The sequence below is a fragment of the Heliangelus exortis genome, chromosome 2 (genome assembly GCF_036169615.1).
Source record: "Heliangelus exortis chromosome 2, bHelExo1.hap1, whole genome shotgun sequence".
Classification (NCBI taxonomy): Eukaryota; Metazoa; Chordata; class Aves; order Apodiformes; family Trochilidae; genus Heliangelus; species Heliangelus exortis.
In genome coordinates this window covers 105458981-105482367 of record NC_092423.1, presented here as the reverse complement: position 1 = coordinate 105482367, position 23387 = coordinate 105458981, and the positions used below count along the sequence as shown (strand labels likewise).

General features: G+C 40.6%; 1 protein-coding gene across 1 annotated transcript in view; it reads right to left on the bottom strand.

Moving 5' to 3' along the window:
* TAF4B (TATA-box binding protein associated factor 4b) overlaps positions 1-23387 on the bottom strand; it is a 76241-nt gene that overhangs the window by 48433 nt on the left and 4421 nt on the right. Inside the window, exons 2-7 of the mRNA XM_071737390.1 lie at positions 11103-11251; positions 10230-10331; positions 6019-6192; positions 5789-5911; positions 3804-3893; positions 567-1130 (exon numbers count right to left, since the gene is read on the bottom strand). Of these exons, the coding sequence (XP_071593491.1) occupies positions 567-1130; positions 3804-3893; positions 5789-5911; positions 6019-6192; positions 10230-10331; positions 11103-11251 (1202 nt within the window). The remainder of the gene's footprint in view (positions 1-566; positions 1131-3803; positions 3894-5788; positions 5912-6018; positions 6193-10229; positions 10332-11102; positions 11252-23387) is intronic.

The following is a 23387-nucleotide window of genomic DNA, read 5'->3' as shown; positions in this document are numbered from 1 at the left end:
CTCCTTGAGTTAGTTTGTACATTTCAGTTAACATATCGCTACGCATCAACAAGTCACCTGTGCAACGTACCCAGAGTGTGAACTACCAAGGTAGAGAGCCTGGAATCCCTGGTGGCTAGCTAAGACACAGCCCTGGGAGGGTACCTAATAGGAATTAATGCATGCATTCCATCAGCAGTTCCTGTTTCTTACACTACCATTTCCTGTCTTCTTTCAGATACCAACAAAGCCTGGCTGCATGCATAGCTCAGGTCAGAATTCACATCCCCTCAGTTCTCAAGCTGTATGCCCAGTCTGGTGGAAAAGGGATCAGTTGTATGTCTTGCAAGAGACTTGAGCTTTATATTCACCTTTTCAGCATGGGCTTGATATCCCTATGACAAACTTAACTGATTAATTCATGACAGGTTAGGTGTTACTGGTAATTCATGATAGACTAGCCTTGTATGTTAAAAAAAAAAAAAATAAAAAAATAAACTAAGATCCAAACTGGTATTCTTTTTTTAAAATGGTTAGGAGTCACAGTAAAGAGCCTGGTTACAGAGAAGCAGAGAAATTCATCTTACCAACTGTTTCACTTTAACCACCTGCTGAGCACCCACCGACTGTGCAAGGATGGAGCTCGGCTGCGAGATTTTAATACTGACTGGGGCTCCAGGGGCTGGTTTCAGAGCCTGGAGAGGCTTTGCTGCTGAAGATGCTGCTGTAGAGACCAGCAGTGGCTTTGCAGACTGGAGAGAGGATGTTGCTGCTGCAGAGGTGAAGACAGGCTTGACAGTTCGGAGAGCAGTCAGCCCCGACGTGGCTGTCGTTGTGGTGAGGACTGAAGCCACAGGCTGAAGAGATGCTGTCACCACTGTGGAAGCAGCAACAGGCCTCACAGTCTGCAGAGAACCTGTTGCTGTTGTACTGACAAGGACTGGTTTTATAACCGGAGAGGCTGTGGCTGTCACAGAGGCAGACACTGGTTTTGTAACTGGAAGAGCGGCTGTTGCCACAGCTATCGAAGGAGCCTGTGCTACAGAGGTACAAGGAGAAACAGCTCCTGGTGTTGTAGCTGGCTGCTGTATACACTGCTGGATAAAGCTCTGAGGATTGGGCATTAACTGTCGTAAGGCAAGCATGCTTTTCTAGAAGAAAAAAAAAAAAAAAAAAAAAAAGGCAAAATATAACAAAGTATAACACCAGCAAAACCTTTCTTCCTCATTTTCCAATTTATGTTTTTGTTAAGACAATAAATTGCTTATTCCAAACAAGTTTTGCTAGAATTCAAGCACCCTTAAACTGCTGATGATACTATCCAATGGAGACCACAAGAATCACCAACACAAGCCAAGCAAAGGTCAACAATCACACAGGGCAACTCACCAAATAGTGCTTTTGTTCAGATTTTTCAATTTGAAATTTGTGTTCTATAAAAAGACCATTTAATCTGTTTTACTACCTCAAAAAAAATTTGTTTTGCCAAAAAAACCTGCTATATTTTAACAGCTGTGTTTATTCCATGGAGCCTGCCTGACAGTGAACTACAAATTATCCAATAAAGTCGGAAAAAAGCTCTGAAGATATAAAAACTTCTATACCAATACAGCTGTATCTACACTAGAGGGGGATACCACTTTAATAATGCCTGTATAGCTGCAGCAGCACAACTTAAGACAGATCATTCTCTGGAAAAAAGAGAAAGTTAAAGATATCTGGCAACATCTCATTTTCAGTACAGCACTGTTTGAGACGGTTAATGGACAGAATAATCCTCAAGCCCTCTACAGGTTTTCTCCTTGACTATTTACAATTTGTTGTGGCTCAGAACCAGGGGAAATCAGTTCTGTACAAATCCTTTTTTCCCCCTCCCTCCCTAAGTTTTTGAAGCCTGTAAGTCTCCAGCACAGTGCTGCTGCTCTGGGCTCCATGCAAACAGAACAAGAATGTTTCACATGTTAATATACCAAGCAAACAAAGTGTTTGGACATCTAGACTTTCTGTGGCACACCTATCTTTAATGTTCCATTCCTTTGCTTTTAAAACACTCCTCAGCTTTCCTCATGCTCCTGATGCAGTTTATTTACCAAAGGCATCCAACACAGATCTGAAAACTGAGCAGGCTTTACAGCCAAAGTCAGGGTATTTTCCCAACTATTGGAACAGACAAAACACATGCAAAAACTCAACTTTATCAAAAGCCTGCAGCTCAAAGATAAGAGACAACTCCACAGAGTCCTCCCCTAAAATTCCACTTCACTAGCTGAAAGTCAATTGGCAAGAAAACCTATCACATTTCTTTCCATACCCAAGCTGCAAGCATTTCTCTCTCCCACAAAGAAGGCCAGCACTGATGCTCATAGCACCTTAGAGAAGTGCTCCTGAAGTCACCTTCCATTTGGCACTCAGTCCTGTCACAGCTGCTCAGCATTACATGCCAGTTCAGCCTTGTCTGTATCAAGTACACATCCTTAAGGTATTTCAGAAAAAAAGTAATCAGGGTGCAAGATGTTTTAAAGGATAGTAACACTACAGTCAGCCAATGTTTAATCACCTCCACAGTTGAAACTTCTGAAGGCACAGTATTTCATTGTTAATATAGAGTATAAAAGAGAGCAGCACCCTGTCAAAAAAATATGGGGTGTGGATACTGTCCAAAACAGAAAAGCCTGGATGATACAAGTACCTGCCAGCATCCTGCAGGCGAAACATGCAACCACTCTGCTGTGATGGGTCAGGGTCTGACTCACACTGATGAACCCAATATAACCCCTGTGGAACTACCTCAAGGTCTATACACCACATACAGCAGCTCCCTGTGCTGTGGGATGGCTTCTTAGATGAGGCTGAATACCTCCAAGTGTGCATAAGGACAGCACTGTACCTGAGATGATAAACTCTTGCAGAACTAAAAGGGGTAGAAGCATTAGCAAGTGCTGGGCAGCCACCTCTTGGCCCAGCTCCCCAGCATGAAGTAGTTCAGGGCTGTCAAGGCTCACCAGAAAAAGCTCTGCCCCAGCTTTAGATTTAACCATTTCTTCCTTGATTCTCAACTGTGCCTAGAGTAAATGGCAAGGAAAAGTGCAGCTCTATCAAGCCTAAGAATACTATGTTCATTGTAATCAAGCATAACCAAGTATTCTATGTCTTCACTGGAATTTAATGCTTGCTATACAGCAAATATGTTCATTTTTGTTTTGATGGTTCATAAATTCCATTCTCCAATACAATTTTTAAAGTTTTTAACAATAAATACGATTTTAAAGCTTTTTTTGTTTTATTTACATCATTATTTGCTTGAATGGAGGTAGAGTTATCCTGGGTTACTCTTCCTAAATTCCAGTAGTCCTGTCATGAACTTCTACAGAAAGAGATGGGTTTTTTCAGCCTCCAGTTAAACATTAACTGTCTGCTGGTTTAATACTATCTATATGTAGCTTCTTTGAGCTTATGCTTTGTGCACTGCATAAGCTGTGCACAGACTCTGTTGTCAATATTCTGTATAAGAATTAAGTACAGTAACAGTTTTGACAAGAAAGGAGAAGGTCATCCTAGTATAGCTACTGTATATGCATCAGCTTCCGAAACATTAGTCTCCATTAATGAACAGTGGATAATTAATCTCCAGTTTAAGACAACTCCTCCAAAATCCTCCATCCCCTCAAAAAAACTGTCTTTCCAAGAGCAACAGTCACACATGGCTAGGTCAAACACGATTTCCTCAACCTGAAAACACCTATTTGAATGCTCTGATTCTTTTCCTTTCCTGGTCCTCCTCCCTCCCCTCATTAAGTACTACATATCCACAATCAGATACTTACCTTGAGAAAAGGAACCAAATACGGTTGTGGAGACGACTTGAGCTCTATGTATAGCTTTTTTGTAAATTCTTCTGGTTCAATTTTTGCTTCCTAGGAGGAAAGTATAATTACAATGGTAAGTTATAACTATGGATCTACAAAATTTTTTCCCAGGTCTGTCAAGAATTCACGGAAATTTACATTATTGTGGAATCGTTCAATATCAATTCTCAAATATTTTTCCTCTTATATTTTTTAAATGGTTTAGGATAGAATTATAATTTAGATACAGTATTATAAAATTAAATTACTTTCTTAAACTCCAGGCATGTAACATACTTGAGGATACTTGTTCACACACCTCAGTGAAGTGAACTGATAGAAAATGTTTGCAAGTAACACTGAACAGCAACCAGAGCCTCACTGTTATGAAGAAATATTTAAACTCTACCTCAAGCACTTTGTTTTATGTAAAGGTAGCTTATCTGTATAAAGATCAGTTGAAAGAGACTGTAGCCAAAAGAGAAAACAGCATCCTCTGTAAGACTATTTCAGTCTAATGAACGTGTAGCACAAAGAATACTTAATACTCTTTCAAAAGCAAGAGAAACTGAACATGAGAACATCACTTCTGCATACCACTAAGGTTAACAGTCCCCTGGCTTGCAGAGCAGTCTCCTTTCTTAATAATTTCCACTCTGCCCCAACAGAAACACCTGGCTCCAGGCCTTGGAAGCTGCAGTGGACTTCTGAGACCCTTCACTCACTACTTTAGTGCCACAACAGCAAGGCTTGGATGGTGGGCAGGCCCCACAGTGCTGCCCTTTCTCAGTATCCTAGGAGAGACCCTGCCACAGAGTTACCAAGAACATCACCTCCTCCAAGAAGATACAGACCCACAAAGAAGAGGGGTTCAGCTGACACAGATGCAGCTATGGAGTGCACTACATCTCAGTACACGTAAGGTGCTTGACATCCACTTCGTAAGATGCTGCCTGAAGGACCATCTTACTTCACAGCTGCCATTTAATCATTTCCCTCATGCATGTGGAACATTATTTTGCATTTAAATCACATACACATACTGAACAGCAGAACAGCAGTTGTCTCTGCTGTTAAAGTACCCTATACACAAGAAGAATGCTGCAGCAGCAAGATCTAAACCCCAACAAGGACACAAAGACAGAGGAAGAAGAGGAATCAAACAGTTTTACAAGGATGCTTAAAAAAGTCTGCTCCTTAAAATTACACCTCCATCTTACACTATGCTTTTCTAGACTGAAGAGTCCTTTTGTACCACCAGTGAAGCCATCCCCCTCCACCAGCCCACAGCCTTCTGCTACAGTGGAACAACAGAACAGCAGCAGCGGTCAAATGCCAAGACAAGAAGTGGCAGGAGAAATCATTACCAAGAAAACCCAGCTGTGCTGGGGTACAGCAAAGTGGCACACAGAAGCTGCCTGCAAGGACAGAGACAGAGAGCTTGGCAGCCACCACATTATTTTCTCCATCCCATTGTCTAAAGCCATAAATAATGTCATGCTTGTTCCACTGAAGCTTCACTATCACCCTGGAAGTCAGTCCTGTCTTGGAGTAATGCAGTGGTGTGGACTTAGCACTGCATTACAACCTCTGGGGTAACACTCTTGATATTAGGTACTCAAAACTACACTAACATGAAGGAAAAAAACCCAAACAAAACAGCTCATATCCAGAAGCTCTGTTAACACTATCAGCTGCTCCTGCTGTCAGTTACCTGCGTGCATAAAACAAAACAAGAACGTGAGAGGGAAAAAATACAGCATGGAATCCAGTTAAAAATAGGACTTGTGACATAAGCATGAGAGGGTCAGGTGTACTCAGCCACAAATCCAACTCTTCAGCTGTTAAAAAAATAATTAAAAAGACAAGAAACATAATTATGAATAAAATTGGAATGGAAAAAAATGTCAATGGAAAAGAAATAATAACACAAATGTTGCAGACTGTTTAAAAAGGAGTCTCACCAACAGATTTTGCACCAGATTCTTCACATTCTGCCCCATCTCAGAGGCTTGAGGTCCACTACATGCCAGTTTTATTAGTGTAGCAAGAAAATTCTTGCATTTCTTCACATTCTCTAGCATCTCCTAGGATGGAAATAAAGAGGAGACTGTTAGATGTGCCACTGGCTCTCCAACCTCTGATGAATATATAGAATGCTAATTTTTAATTAAAAACTTTTTTTTTTCCTTACTGTAGAAGCACTGGTCTGTGATACTGTTGTGCCCTCTGCTTTCACAGAGACTGCCTTTTGGGAAATATCTTGTGCAGGTGGTCCTGTAACTGGAAGTTTTACAGGTGTTCCAGTACTCGAAGGCTTTCCAGCAGTAAGTGCAGTAACACTAGCTGTTGCTGTTGCAGCTGCTGGCTGAAAAGAAAAATTAACACTTTTTAACCAAAGACTAAGGTGACAAACATACTGTATTTCACTAGCATATAAAGTAGCACCCTCTATTTGACAGAGCAAGCGACACAAGCCCCACAGCCATCATTCTGTTTTTAAATCAAGGACAGAGTAAGAAATGACAAAGGCTCACCCAGCCTGACTGCAAGCCCAAGTGAAGAGAAAAAGGTAGAGTTATCTTGAAGAAACCTACAGATAAAATTTGCCAGGTCCCTACAGTCACAGACCAATCAATTTTGGACAACATTAAGCAAGGTGATACTACTTTGAAGATAAATACGTGTCTAAGTGATTATTTGTTTTCCTTCCTCCTCTGCCAACTGCAATAGCCCTTACTTTCCCTATCACATGCACAGTAGGAAAGAGATGTTGTCCTTCCAAGTTTGGAAGATGATGTACATGACAGCAGAAGCAGCCAGCTGAGCAAAGGCACCTAACAAGTTCTTCTTGCCTCTTCCTGGTGGGCAGTAATTTGGATTTCACTCTCCTCTGCCCAGACACAGGAGAGTAATACAGGTTTAGGAAAAAAATGCAACCAAATGACAATTGCCTCTCTCCTTTACAAACCAGGTTAAATGGTAGTTTCCAGAGGAGAATATACTAAAAAGTATTTCTGCTTCAGATGTCAGAGAAGGAAAAAAAAAAAAATACAAAAAAACCCATACACCCAAAAGATCCAACACAGTTCTGATAGAAGACAGCATGAATAAAAGACACTGCTCCTACAGAGACCATTAGTTTTGATTTCTCTACTTGAAAACTAAAAAAAAGACTGAACCTGCAGGTTACAGGGAAAAAAATAAAGTCTCAGGTTAGCATTTGAAACCTGAAGTTAGGTGTCATTTTTGCTCCAAATCTCCCTAGAGAAAGGGTAAGTATGGTTTTGTAGACCAAATTCTAGGTTTAGATCTGCTCTCCACAATTGTTCTCACTGACTTAACACATTTAAACACCACAGTTTTGTCCCAAAAATCACAAATTAATACTTGCTACTTGCATTAATGATAAGACAGTATCACAAGAGTCAAACTGACTTGCCATGGATAAAACAAAATCTAATCAGAGTTGGACAGACATCACATAAAATATCAAAAGCCTTTTAAGACTTTCAGGACATGGAAAATGAACAAATATTTAAAGTTAAAGCAAAGCACTGCCACTTTTGCAATCTATTTATAAATTATTTTCTTCCTGGGTGGGTGTCTCTCTTCCCACCCCTGTAAGCTGCTGCCAGCTTGACATGAAAGATGCAGACAGCTACCAGAAAACTTTCCAGCTTAGGCTCCCACTGCTGGTAACACTTTAATAGCTCTCTGCAGGATCTTTGCCACCACCACTGCCTCATCCAAGGATGAGGCTCAACAGCTCTAAGACCACAGGGAGGCAAACTGGGCACGAGAATCCCACAAACAGATGGACTGGAGGAAGACAAAGGGGACACAGTACAGATCTGTCAAGCTGCAATGCCCTGGGCCTTTAGAAGCTGAAAACATGAGATTTGCAGGAGCTGATCTCTTGCAAATTCCAGCATGTTTACACATCAAGACCAGAACACATTTTATCAACCGTGGGAGGGAACAACAGGAAGTCTGCTGGACCCTTTCCCCAGGAAGATGAGTACATGGGAATTAACTTTTGTCACCTGCCCTCAACCTTTTTCACTACTGACAATTCTCATTCTCACTTGGAGCAACAGAAACAATTGCCACAGAAAATGGCATTAATCCTGCATATTTTGAAGTAATTTCAAGAGAAGAAGTGCTCTGCATCTAAATGAAAATGCCCCAGCATGATGTTAATTAGATACTTTGTAGCTTCATTACCCCATCTGGGAAGAAGGTAAAAAAAAAATAGATGTGCAGATATTTTGTCTAACATTCAGAAATTAAAAGAAATGGAAACATTTTTGTAGATGAGGACAACAATCCTGGAGTCAGTAACTAGACTTTTGCAGTCAGTGGTGTTCAAAGTTGGACTGTAGCACAGGATAGGAAACACAAAACCAAGCCAAGGATTATTTCCTCTCCAGGGTCTCCTACTTTTTGTGGTGACATCATATTCAGACACCAACTGTCCTCTCCCATCACCACAAAAAACTGTCAAGACATCAGCAAGTCCTTTTAGTACTAAGGAATGAACCACTGCCAAGGTTATCAGACCCAAGGGCTCTTCCTTTTGCCACAGTTCCTGCAACCTTATTCTTGTACTGCCTTGTCAGTGGTCTCCTCTTGTCTACCACAGGGTGAGGGGTGACATGGCCCCATGACAGCAGGATGTATCCAAATTGCACCTATTTATTCTTTATTGTACAAGAAACTTGTACAGAGGGCTTTTCAATCCTCTGCAAGACGCAGGACTCCAAGGAAACCACTCCAAACAGAACAGCACTATTATTATTTCCTAAAGTGTTTAAATCCAGCCCTATGGCTCATTAGAAGTGTTTCTACCACAGGAAAAAATACAGCTAATAAAAAAAAAATACTCCATGTCTATCCCTAAATATCTCAGAAGAACACAATTTAAATTGGCTATATGAAAAGTGAACTAAGAAAATACTGAAGAACCAAGTGAAAGGCAGATGTAAATTGAAAAGGAAATCAAGTTAATAGCACAACAAATCTCAAGGTTTATGCACACAAGTGTGAAGATGCAGGAGGCTACATCCATCGGATAGAAGAAATCTATACATTCATCTCTTCTCCTCAGTGCAAGCATAGTATAGTAGATGACTACTGCTTTTATACCCTGGAGATCTCTATGCAAAGATCACAAGCACATGGTTTGCAAGCTGGTATTCCAAAGTAAAACTGGATAAGGAATACCCCTTACTGTTCTCAGACACAAAGCATATGTTTCGGGTTTTTTTTGCTTAGAATGGAAACAAGTACTACAAGGTGTCTGGGTTTTCCCCTTTAGCCCCTACAGTATCCATTTGTAGTGATAAGAAAGAGAAAAAAGATCAGAGACAGAACTGTGAGTAGTTTTCAGCTGCTGATACAGAGCACAGCAGGAGAAGAAATTTTTAACTCAGACTGTTAGTTACTGCTGTTGGCAAACATATCCCCCAAACCTTCAAACACCCTCAAGGCCAAGAGCATAAATCCAGCACGTTTTTCTGAATGACTGATCCTGCTCATTCATTAAGTGTTTGGTAAACTCCTACAGCCCAGTCTCCTCCAAGCTTTTGTTAACAAAAGATACATATTCTATGGGAAGAGAATATTTTATCTGCAGAAAGAAGTAATTTTCTTTTCTTCACACATACTTATCCAGAACTCTAGTCCCAAGGAACAGAGAATGAACTGTATCTAGAAGTCTCATACCCTATAGGTGGCATGAGCTACTTTAGAGTATTCCTACAACATTTTTCTCTGGAAAAAAGAGATAAATAAGACCTAGAAAATAAGGCAAAATCACTACCTAAATAATGAAGCATTTCCACCCACAGTCTATTTAGTCATATCTGTGGAACCTGTCTGCCAAACTCAATTAGTGAACAGAGGTATTCACTAAAGGTATTACTTCAGTTTTTAGTGAAGGAAGGAGATGTAAACATAAAAACCAGCCTGACTAATGCAGACAGCTCCTCATCCCCATAATGTCATCTCAGGTATACTTTTTCCCCCCGCTAAGGAATCAGGAAACCCCAACAGGAGAGAGCCCTAGGAAGTCTCCATCCCCCAGAAAAGCTTCAGCTAGAGCTTGAAGGATCTCTGTCATAGGGTACAAAAAAATGGAAATGTCTCTCTGAACTACTTATTTTATCCACTGTTCATGTTCTTTCTACTGTAGTGAGAAAATATGATCTGACACATACTGGCAGAATCAGGAATTTTAAAAAAGACATTTAGGAAAGAATTTACTGTAAGGACAAAAGCTACCAAGCTTATAATAAAAAACCAAAACAGACTAGAGTTAAAAATAACAAGAATGCATTCATACTCCCTTCAGTTCTCTGTGACTTATTCCACAACACTGTAAAGCTTGCCACCTACCTGTACTATAGCAGGTGGCTGAACAGTAGAAGCCACAGCATTTGTTGTTTCAGATAATGTTTTCACAGGAGTAGCTGCTACTTTCTTTAGTAACTGGGTGCCAGAGTTCTTAGGAAAAAAAAACAAAAAACAACTGCAGAGAGCATTTGTCACAGAAATCAATGACAAAAGAGACACTGAAGTTTGCACTTGCTCTTGTCCAATACAACCCAACTCACACTAGCAATACAGGCATCATTCACATACACAGTGCATGTAGTTTCAACACTGTTCAACAAATCTATTTGTCTAGCAGTTTAATAACTCCAGGAACAGAATCAGAGACATTTAGACACAAAACCTAATGAGAAAACATGGATTAAAGGATGAGGTTGTTGGCAAAACCTATACAGATAATTACTTTTTTATATATAAATTCTTACTCCTGCAGGCTGACCACATTACAGGAGATGGAAGAAAAAAGCCAGCAGAGCTCAGGGAAAGACAAACACCCTGAGGACCTTCAGCTTCATTCAGATTTAGACAAGTATCCCCGCCCAGAGGATCACAGTTACTAGCAGTAGCCCTTTAGGCAAGTTTTTTGATTTTTCAGTTGCTTTTGGTGTTTGGTGGAGTTTTTTTGTTTGCTTTCTTTTCTTTTTTGGTCTTAAAACCCTTTCCATCATCATCATCACCAGAGAGGAATTCCTTAATCTGAACTATACCATACATAATAGCTAACAGTTTTGTCAAACTAAAAAAGCAAAGAACATAGTGATGTTTTGGGGCAAAACCACACACAATCATGCTTATTTAATAACCTTCCACAACTTATTTGCAAACCCTGTTATGAGTGCATAACATGCAACTACATCAAGTTAAAGCTATGAGAGAAGGTACCTGTACAGCACATATTCTGATTGCAGGTGTGCTAGCTGGTACAGATGATCTCACACTTGTGTTATTTTGTGGCTGGCTCTGAACTTGTGATATTGCTTGTTGGGATACTAGCATTAGTTGGCCACTACTGCTTCTGATAAGAACAGCTCCTGTTGGGAGAAAAACATTCAGACTGTTAGAAGTGATATTATGGCTTTCCTATGCTTCTGTGAAAGAAATAACTAGACCACACTGATAAGATAATGCAATATTTAGTTTCTTACTCCAAGGAACAGCTGCCAAGAAACGTAAGAGCTAAGACTGCATCAGTTTTACTCTTCATTTTATGACAGAAAACAATTTCTAAAGTCAAGAAAAAAAAAAAAACAACTTAGCTAGACAGCCACATCAAAACACTATGTGCATACAAGATGCAAACTGCAAAGCAGTTTATCTTCTGAGTCAGAAAGATTTGGGACATTAAAAAGATAGAAACACCGCCCAAACACACACTCTGGGACTACTTTACCAGTATCTTCCTTTAAGCAGTTCTTCAATCAACCTGCAAAATTCATTACCACTATCAGACTTGGCCCTTACACATTTTCATGTTCTGAACATTCTGGCACATGGTTACAGGTGAAGATACAGTCTAAAATGAACCTGAAGTGGGAACTGAAGCCTGACTAGTAGCATCTCACCTGCATATATATATATATATATATATATCACGACCATTTCCCGTGGTCAGAGGTCTCCAGTGAAAGCCAAAACCATTCAGACATTTGAAGCTGTCCCTCATTCAAGGGTTTGTCCAAAACCATTAAAATGCATCCTTTTAAAAAACACCTTATAGCCAAACAGGAAGATTCCAATGGAGGGGGAGGAAAAAAACAGCCAAAACAAAACCCAAGGGAAAAAAAAAAAAAAAAAAAGCAAATCAAAAAATCAAAACCCCACACAACAACAACAAAGAAAAATGCCAACGAAAAAAAGAGCATTCTGCCTTGTTTCCTTGCTTTTTTTTGTTTTCATTTCAAACCTGGAGCTACATAAGCCCAGTTTATCTCCTACACCCTTTTTACTAAAGCTTTCACATGAAAATTACCCTAAGGAGAATCAAGCAGATGCTACAACACAGTCTCATCCTCCCTGCATTTAGAAACCACTCAACTACCAATCCCTCCTCATCCTAGGCCCCCTGAAGGTTAGGGTCTGGAAAATCCAGACATTCCATCAGAATCACAACCACAAGATGATAGCTGGATTCCTGCTCTGAAGGGCTTCAGACCCTTCAAGGTAGACACAGAGTACCACCCTACCTTTGGTGGTGCCTCACCTTCCACAGCAGCTGCTGCAGAGAGCCCACCACTAAAACCACTGCCCTCAAACACCTAACAAAGGCCTTTCACACACATAAAAGGGGTAAGGGACAGAAGAATGCCAGATGTGTAGATTAGAGTATCTCAACATTTCTGGAGGCCTGCATTAAACTTTCTTGCAAGCTACCCAATACCTGAAGAATCCCAGATCTTCTCTGAACACTTTGGGTATTCCCCAGTGTAAAACAACCCTGCATCATAAATAGTCTTTTACTACCTGGTTAGTCTGGAAGCTGTCTAAATATTGCTCTACAATACAGCTAAACATACTGCTTCTGTCCTTAAATGAGTAAAACAGCAAAAGCCATAAGCCCAATGAGTTGCCTTCTGTTTTGGCTTAGGTTTTTTTGTTAGGTTATTTTTTGGGTGGGGTTTTTTTGGGTGGGGTTTTTTTGGGTGGGGTTTTTTTGGGTGGGGTTTTTTTGGGTGGGGTTTTTTTGGGTGGGGTTTTTTTGGGTGGGGTTTTTTTGGGTGGGGTTTTTTCGGGTGGGGTTTTTTCGGGTGGTTAGTTTGGTGGGGTTTTTTGTTTGGTTTGGTTTTTCATAAATAAGTAAAAAAAAAAAGCAATCAATCAAGCTATAACCACGTGCTTAGCACCAGCTTTTCATCCTCTGCATCAGAAAGCGTAACCGGCTAAAGCAAGACAACACAAAACTCAGCATAAAATGCTGTAACATCAACCAACACGTTGCTGTTCCCCTAGCATGCAAAAACTGAGACTGCATTTGAGACCAGTGATCCTCTCCTTTCTCAAACGGCCTTTGTGAGATGGGAAGATGCAGAAAATGGTTACTCCATCTGAAAACACAGCTTTCCCCTCCACCACTAAAGTCTTGACTAATTATATTTAGGCACAGAGGGATCTTAATTTCACCAATGAATACCTGGAGTCCAAGAAAGCATACGAGTTTTCCTAGTTTCTTTTCATGTTATTTTATTTAGACAGTGATTCATGGCACACAATTTATGACCACTAAGAAAACCCTACATTTTTTTCCCTTTCCACATCATATGCTTATGCAAATTCTAGGGGAAGAGAGAAAGTTGACAATACCACACATTCTGATAGCAATAGCATTTCTCTCTGCTGGAGATCTACATTCAGGATGGCAGAAGTGTTGCTAATGGAAGGTTTTAAGCTTTTCTAAGCTCGCTTTAAAATATCATTGCTAGCTCTATTCTTTTAAAAGCCACATATTTACAATTTAATTCCTTCAGAGATTTAGAATTCATTAAGTGTTTTGTTTTCATATATTTGGATATTTTGTCACTACTCATTACATTTGTTGTTAAAGATTAACTGTGAGAAACACCATTTCCAGTTCTCTGAATCATACTGCAAACCAGAAACAGCATCATTACCAGCCAGCTCAATTTTTGTCTTGTTGGGTTTTTTTTGCACTACTGCTTTGAAGCTTCAGTTGGCATTCACCAGAGATGGAGACCCTGCCTGATCCTCCAGTCACTTGAATTAGGAGCTCCCAGCAGACTCTGCTTGACAGGGAAGTAACTCAAGAGCAGCACAGCTACCAAGCTTACACAAATATAAAACAGTTCATATGCAAATTCACAAGCATCTGAAAAAAAAAAAAAGTAAACAAAAAACAACCTCCACAAATATTAACAAGTCCCTGTAGCCCATTTACATTTGACCATGGCTGTAATGATCCCCAAGAGCACTGAAACATGAATCAACTTTCCTCCTAATTCCTTCTAGTAACAGGATTACTCAATACAAGAATATCCATACCTAACCAAACTGTTGTAAAATAACTTTAGGGTTATCCTCAGTCAGACCACCCACAGAAGTAGTCTCCCCAGTGGCCAGAACTGTGATTGAAATACATGATTAAGATAATTCCTGTTTACTTCCATATAAGTCATGGCAAGAACCTGTTCTACTTGGAGCAAACATTAACTTCCCCATATTTGTTAAATTTTGCAGAATTTTTAATATGGTGGTAGCCTTTTCATGGCAGGAGTGTTACCTGCCAGCCAGCAAAACTGAAACTCCAAAAACGAAAAAAACAAATATTATGGTCATCTACTAAGTACTGCTTTAACACTGGAAATGTTACTGTCCTAACTTTTTTGTCCAATTTGCTGCTGTCCAAATGCCTGATCCTGGCACAAATAATGTAAATGTAATAAATGGAAGGCAAGTTTGAAGCGACAGTCATAGCTACAGACCTGTGTAGTGAAGAGCCACACAACATCACTCCTAGCATGAATCACAGTTTTGGGCAGTTACAACCTTATGTCACAAAGTGACTGTAAACTGATGCCTGAATTGTCTGAAACAGTTTGAAAGCTGTACAGAAGGGTATTTCCTTCTCAGTGCTGCTTGCTGAAACTTACTTACACCTTTTCATAAGCTAAAAGTACCCCTGCCCTATTGGTACTCACTTTCTGCCTTGAAACAAAAGCAATGACCCAACAATGAAGTCGACATTGCAGGCTCCAAGAGGAGACACAAGAGGTGTCTTCTGCCAGAAGGAAAGGTTCTACAGCACTCAAACCAGTGACTGAAGTTTTTCATACTCGTAACATGAAGTAGCTGCAGGTGATGATATCCTTGCAAAAAGACTCGTGCAGCTACCAGGAGGCTACCACAGGAACTGAAGAAAAGTGCAAGATACTGTTCACTCAGAAAAAAAATACTGCTTAAGTATTAAGCATAATTTTATTAAAGTATTAAGTATAATACAGCTTAAACTGTTTTCACATTTGCTAGAAAGCAATTTCTGCCAAACTAAATGTGAAAACAGATCAAGTCTTGCAGTCAGTCACTACATTAAACTCCACAGGAAAACAAGGAGGAAAAAACCTCTGAACAGCTAAAACAGTGAAGTTTCAGCTAACACCTCTCAGAACAGCATTTAAAAGAAGAAAAAGTATCTGCAATCTCTGACCATATAAGCATTAACTGCACTTACTGAACAGCATCAGGCACCTGCATAACATGAGAGGTGTCTTCTTTTGGGCAGCTTTTCCAGGAAAGCAGTGCTCACAGGATACATGGTTTGGTAGTTTGAACTTGTTTCTGAGAGCAGGAAAGACTTTCTCACCACTTGTACACTTTGATAGTGAGGCACAATCCCCTTAGGGCTACAAGGTTGTTCCTATTTTCAGATCCCACACAGAACACGTAGGTGACCAGTTACAGGCAGGGATTAGCTCCCACGTGTTTTGCTGGAGGACACAGGTCTGTCTACACAGATTAACAGCCCTTTTTACAATTAAGTGAGACTTCTGTCTCTAGAAATGCTGCCTGTCCTGCCAAAAACATCCTTTGGAAAGTTATTTACTTTTCTTGACTGTCAGAGAAGACAGTTCAAATAAAACCAGCGTTTTCATCCCTTTGCTCCCTGCATACCTTCCTTTGGCTGCAATCCTGCAAGAAGGCTGTAAGGGAAGGAACTAACAACTGAAACCCAGCTCAGCTTCCTCCAAATCTATGCAGAAAGAGTGAGGCTATAGCTTCTCACCTCTAAGGGGTGTCACTGAGATCTGTACCCTCCCTCCCCAGTGACCTGCCTGCTCCAGGAACAGTAACTCCAGGAGCTGTACATCCAGACAGAGCCCCCAGTGTCACTCCTGCAAAGCTCAGGCAGACACGACCCTGAAGAGCCTCTACTTAGGCACAGCAGCAGCAGCATGTGCCATGGAAAACTATAGGCCTTCTATTAAATCTCCATTTGCTGCTCAAGCTTGTCAATTTTTGCTGCCCCAGCACCATCAGCCAAAAAAATCTAGGTTTTTTCTAAACTTGGTTATAATGGACTTCAAATTTTCTAAGCTGTAGCTGTATTTAGCATCCAACCCAGGAATGAAGAAACACAGGGTAACAGAAGCAGCTTCCAGATGCCTCTTCATTGTAACTCCAGAGAACTAGAACTCAGACATGAACAAGATGCTGTGGGAACATGACAGAGATCTGTTTATGCCACTGTCTTTAAGGCCACCTGCATGTGCTTCGCTGTATTTCAAGGAATACTGCTAAGGAAATCACATTGCTGTTAATGTAAAGCTGCATGGCCAACATCTCATCCAGCAGCACTGAACACCAGTGTATTATGAAAGCATCCCACCATGAAGGCAACTGCCACCATTAAATTTCTACCAGATACGAGAAGCCCAAGGTCATTTCTTAAGTGGAACATTAATGTTTATAAATATACAAAGGGTAAGTGCCAGGAGGATGGAGCCAAGTTCTTCTCAGTGATGTCCAATGATAGGACAAGGGGCAATGGGTGCAAGCTGGAGCATAGGAGGTTCCAAGTAAATAAAGAAAAGCTTTTTCATTGTGAGAGTGACAGAGCACTGGAACAGGCTGCCCAGTGAAGCTGTGGAGTCTCCTTCCCTGAAGACATTCAAAACCTGCCAGGATATGTTCCTGTGTGACCTACACTTGGTGATCCTGCTCTGGCAGGAGGGTTGGACTCAATGATCTTTTGAGGTCCCTTCCAACCCCTAACATCTGTGATTCTGTGATCCAGAAGGAATTTCCTGAGATGAGCCAGCCAGCAGGAGTGTTCTGGTAGAGATACACCATAGACTGTTAAACATGAAGCTGAAGTTGATTTGATTATATGGTTTCCAACACAATGGCTCAAAATAACAGCTCTTTGGAACTGCTGGCTGGGTAGCAATAGGAGGAAATGCAGTCTCTTGCTCCTAAGATAAAGAAAAACAAGCAAGAACCAAGTGCATTAACTCAACTCATTCAAGAAAAAAGAAGCTACAAAAGCTGCTTTCAAGGGTTAGCTTAGCTTTTTTCAAACCAAAGGCTGCCTGCACTGGTATGTTACCAACCTGAGTAAAGTTCACTTTAACACCAATTACAAATACAGGGCTGAATGAGACATTCAGGTCCCAGAACAGTAAGTGAACAGATCAACAACAAAAATGTTTTTTTAAAACAAGTCACACTTCTGTGCTCCCTGTTCCTAAACAGATCTCCTTTCACTGAATCATTCAAAACAAAGGGATAAAACTGCTTTTAAGGCAGTTACAAGATAAAACCAAGCTTTAAAGGCAATGTTTTTTCAGTAGAAAGCTAGATGGCAACTAGAAAGGAATATGTTTCTTAGCCTGATTATTTAGAATAACTCTAAATTCAGAAAAGGGCCAGCTACTACTAATTACTACTAATCCATGCAATAGATTTGAAAATACTTTGTCTTTGAAGGCATGCTTTCAAAAAATGCCTTTTTTCTTTCCTTCCCAGTGCCATTTATTGAGCCTCACAGAACAAGTCACTTAAAAGTTTTAAAAGCACATTCCAGGAATGAAAAATACATACCCAGACAGGACATTACTAGACACATTGACTCTTTAGGCAGTGATCATACCAAAATGTGTGTTATGTTGTAGACTGGCTGTAAAAGATTGCTGAAGAGGCAGAAAGTGCTGATGAAATACTGTGAAAGACACAATAGGTAAGTTTGATACTGAAGTGACTAAATTCTTGCATGACCTACATAAGCTTTCGGATATGTTGGAGCTGTATATTTTCAGATGACAAAGACTGTACTGCATGCAGTATTACTTACTCCCCATGACCCTCACTTGCAACTCAGGTTTTTCTAGACATCTACTGCAGATTTCTGTACTGAAGATGAAGAAAAGACAACAGCCCAATCTGGAGGCAACACTTAGCTATGCTTCTTACTGTTTCTAGGAATGAAGCTACAATGAAAATCTGGTGGCCACCTGAGGTTACCTCACCACAGGCTCTAAAGGATGAGCTCTAACTTTTATGCTTAAATTAAAGACAATTGCCTTTGGAAACCTGATCTTCTGAGGAGTCACAAAGATTGCCTGTTTGGAGTTTTTCTTAGGAAAACACTTCTGAGTTCACAGACAAGGAGGGCTGAGGGCTCATCTATACCACATGGGTCGAGTTGTTCAGCTTGCATTCAAAACCAACAAAGCATTTTACTGCACACAAATAATTTCAACCACTGGAAGTCAATGCTAGTTGAGGGATGAGGAATGCAAGAGGAATTCAGCAACAGTCACTCCATAATCAACACTTATGTCTGACACAAAAATCACTCACCATGTACCTAGGCCCATGGCCAGTTCACTCTGTTCACATGAAGTTTCACTACCAAATAGTTTCACTAACCACATCTCAGAAATCACCCTCTGTGCCCCTTCCCTCTGTTCCTGGGAAGTTCCTGTCCTAATGGACCTTTGTAGGAGTGGCCCAGGACCAGTGACCATGCAGATATTACAGTGTCACAAGGAGATGCCCAGATTTGAGTTCCAGTCAAGGACACCTTGTTTTGTCCACAGATACGGAATGCATCCATTTCCAGGTCAGGAGAAAAGTTCAAAGAGCATAATCCCAATATACTTCAACAATATAACCAAACACAGACAGGTGAAATAAAATACAACACACTACAGTACTATACCCACAAGTTCTTTAAAGAAGTTGATTGCATTTTTACCAACTGCACAAGCACTGTGCTGCATATTACAGTAGACTCTGGCATCGCTGTTGAGTCGAGAGCACTGTTTCACAGCATTAATTACTGATCCCCAGACTGCCTGGATTGCTGTGAGCAGCATTTTAAACCACCACACACCCACAACTCTTGTCACACTAACAGCTCAAGGGGCACACAGCCCCAGCAAATGCTGGTGCCTCCAGTAATGCCAATGCTTCTCTAGCAAGGTTCTTTGCCAGCAGTGGGCATCGGTTCCCGAGACATCCAGTGCAGATACAGCCTTTTCCAATGACAGGACCTGAGGGAATGGTAGGAAGATGTGCTGGGGGAAGTTTAGGTTAGATAATAGGGAAAAGTTTTTCACCCAGACGGTGGTTGAGCAGTGGAACAGGCTCCCCACAGAAGTAGTTATGGCACTAAGCCTCCTGAGTTCAAGAAGCATTTGGATGACACTCTCAGGCACATGGTGTGATTCTTGGGGTGTCCTAAAAGGGATAGGAGTTGGACTTGATGATCCTGATGGGTCTCTTCCAACTCAGCAGATTCTATAATTGTGACTTTCAACTGCAGGGAGCCAGGAAAGGGCTGAAGAAATCTCTTCTAGGCAAGATGGAGCAGAGTCTGATGACTTATTGCTTCAAATAGTCTGGAATAACAGACACCACACATCTTTCTGAAGAGTCCAAACAACATCCCCTCTTCCTCCCTTCCTCCAGGAACTAGGCACAAAGTGCTAAAAATGCAAAAATCTGAAGCCAAGTTTCATACACTGCTTACTCAGTAAGTCTTACCTCAAGCTGTTGGAGGCTAGCTGCTCACCAATTCATTTTGGTGCACAGATGGATATCTCAATTTAACACGCTAGTAATTGGGGCCCCATGGAGCTGCTGCCTTTTTCCACAGGATACAGACCCACATTTTAGGGCTAAGAGTTCTCCTTGGCTGCACGCACAGTTGAGCTTCCTTACTTGAGAATACATTTACACCCATGCAATATTACAGTTATAGTAGAAGTCTTGTGCAAAAATGTAACTGCTCCAGTCACAAGGCTTTTATTTATAGCCAACAACAGATGTCCATACCAACAATCTAAAGAAAATCTGGACATGCATTGATTCTTGGAGGTCATGGAAGTTTTCTGTTCATAGTTCCAAGATGATGCTACAGTTTCTATTCGAATTCAAAGCATGCTTATCACTCTCAAATCTCAAGAGTTTTTGCTTTTGCTGTGGGTAGGCACAAGGGACTCCCTGCCAGTGCTGCATTCCACAAGGTGTATTGGGAAAACACCTTGCTCCTGTCCTTCTGTCAAGTCATTCAGCAAAGAGGATCATTTCCCATCAGCATCTCCCCATCTCATCTTTGTGGTTTGCAACTTAGCTACTTGAGGCTTGGTTGCCTTCCTATCCAAGTAATCTGCTGGTTCCAGTACTGTCCACAGGCAAGATGATCTACCTTAAGAGTTCTCTAGCACCCAAGCTACTGCATGAAAAAGACACTGAAGCTATCTATACACCACACCTTCTTCTAGTTTGCTGTATAATGGTTTTCACTGGAGTCTAATTCTTAAAGTAGCAAATTAGATGCCTGACACTTTGCAGCTACATATACACAGCACACAGCTATATAAGGACCAGAGGGTCCTTATATTCTATATATTCTTATATTACAATTTCTAGAACACTTTGAGTTATTAAGCTGTTACAGAGAAATCTGAAACTTGGAGTGCTGAACTATAAATCCTAAGTTTAAACAAAGAGATGAAAAAACATAGCAAACATAACTTGATAGGGTTCTAATAAAAGACAAGATGTCCTTTAAATAAGAGGAGTATCAACTCAATTAATCCAGATTCATTTCCCAATAGGACATTTGTTTTCTTGGTGTTCACATGAAGACAAGAAGGTGGCTGAATTCAATTCAACCTAATTTCCTGCAATAGCACATATTTAGCTCTCTTGATTAATGCATTTTCCCTGATTTCAGAAGGGCAAGCAAGGGCTTAATACTGAGTTTTAACACTGATTACTACAAAATTCTTGTAGAAGACAGAAAAATCTTCATGGAAATATTAACTTCTGCCTACACAATACTGTGGAAACTGATACTTGTCAAGTGGCCAGCACACAAGCCATGTATCTATAAGGATGCTCTGAATACACTCACCCCCTTCAGCACACACACCATCAAGAGGGACCTGGCTTTAAGGGCTCCACTTGAAATAGGTGGCAACTGGCACCTGGCAAGCTGCAAGTGAAAGTCCTCAGGTTCTGTGCCAACTAAGGTGTGCTGTTTCATCCACTTGTTAACCTAGCCTGGACATCCACACAATGTACTTTGATCTGGCAACTCCAGGAGCAGCCAGTACTAACCAAGTCATCTCCATCTTCACCAGACTGTAAGTGTGCCCCAGAAGAGTTCTGCAAGCATGAGCTATGAAAACCAAGTGCCATCATAACATCTGACTGTTCTTACTTGACCCTACCAACCCAGTAAAATCACTGAGCCTCATGAGTTCTCCAGATTTAACAGATCGTAGATTAACAGATCCTAGATTTGCTCATTAGCAAAAAGAATCTTCCATCTGCTACTACCATTTTTACCCTCCTTCATTTGTGATCAGACACTATATCCTCAAGACACTGGCGGAAAAGATCCATTAGTGGACTTTGTTCTAAAGGTGACTCAGAGGGCCGAACAGACCTTCACCCCTACAATCTGAATAGCAAGGCACTTAGAAACATCTATAGTGATCTTTGCAATTTACATACATTTTCTGCCTTCATCATAGTTTTCAGATTAGGAGCTTCATGAAAAGCAAACTCCAAAAAAAGCATCTGCCTTCGAGTCTTTGTCTAAGTAGTTAGGGCAGCACCAATTATTCACCTTTGACAGTCATCAGAAGCTTTGCAAATTAGAGCAAAACTCACATATAAAACTGTAACACACAATCCTACCCCCTAGGCACAGCACAGGTATCTACTACATGGCATAGCAAATACTTGCTTCTTTAAGATTAAAAAAATAATGGTATTGCAAACTAAAAAAAACCCGAAGTACTCACAACTCTTAAGCCTACCTACTTTACCAGCATCTTTGGGAAAATACTGAAACATAATTAGCATTTCTTCCAGATGTCACTTCTGTGTGGATGATGCTATTTTTACTGCTACAAGCTGAAGGGTCCTTTAAATACTGCAAAAGCAACAGAAGCCAGGCTTACATTCTCTCCTAAGGACTAAAAAAAGTTTACTGTTCACCAATCTGTAGCTGTAATCCTTTGCAATATACTCCAATTGCTTGTAAAATCTGAACAGCATCTAACATTTAATTTTACTGTGCATCATATTTCAGTCCTTCAGTATTCAGAATGCATCTCGGGGTTTTTTTTGTGAAGTCCATAAATCCACAAGTTAACATCATATCTCCTGCCAAGATTTAAATCTTAATTCCCATAGAGCTGTGCATTTAATGATATGAAGGCATTGTTTTGCTTGACAGAGTCAGTCCTGGAAGCAAAACCATGTCCTATGGAACAGCTGAAGTTTCTACTGGTTACAGTGAAAGCCATTATTTTTCAAGTGACTTAGTTTCTCAAGCCTGCCAAAGCTTTGCTGGCCCCTCTTCAGGAAAAAAAAGTTGACTGGTGTTACCTAGTGAAGAAAGTGTGAAGAAAGAAGCCTGCAAAGAGTTCATCCTGATAAACCAAAGGACACCTAAATAATAGGCTGCAACCACCTATTATTTAGCACATTCTAGAACACAAGTATTATGCTTAGACTTCATGAGACTATCAACATCCAGAAACTGCAATACTTTGAAGGAGTTCCTGTGAGTTTTCTGTCTTGCTTAAACAAGAAATCTTTAGATAGCCTCCTCCTACACAAACATAACAGGAACTGAGAAGTCTTCTAAAATCAGCACTTCTTTCTGTTCCAAAGTGAAGGACAAAAAGCAAATATGAACATTTCAAATTCCTAATGTGGTTTTACAACCAAGAAATGACAACTACAACAGAAAGAGGGAGACCCAAAGTATCTTAGGTGAGAGGTATTAGGCAATTGTAAGATGAAGTCAGCAGCCAGATATTCACTACTCCTTACCTCCTCAGGTTAGCTTAGTTTCTGTGTCAAATTAAGAGAAAAGTGGTGAGATGAGGCTCTGTACCACCCCACAGCAGTTTGAGGATAACCACATCAGTCCTCTCCCTCCCACCCACAGGTGTCCATACACCCACTGCCACCCTTCTTGCCACGCAGCCCTGGCCACCTGCCATGGACAGTGGTTGTGCTTCCTGAACAGTTACTCACTATCAGCCTAGATAAGCTGTGGGGAGTGGAAAACCTACCACAGGCAACACAAAACACCCAACAAAGATAACTGAGCTGCAAAGAGAAACCAAGAACCTGTCATTCCTTTCCAAGTCAGATGTAAAGGAAACTTTATACAGCAGCCATGCCTCA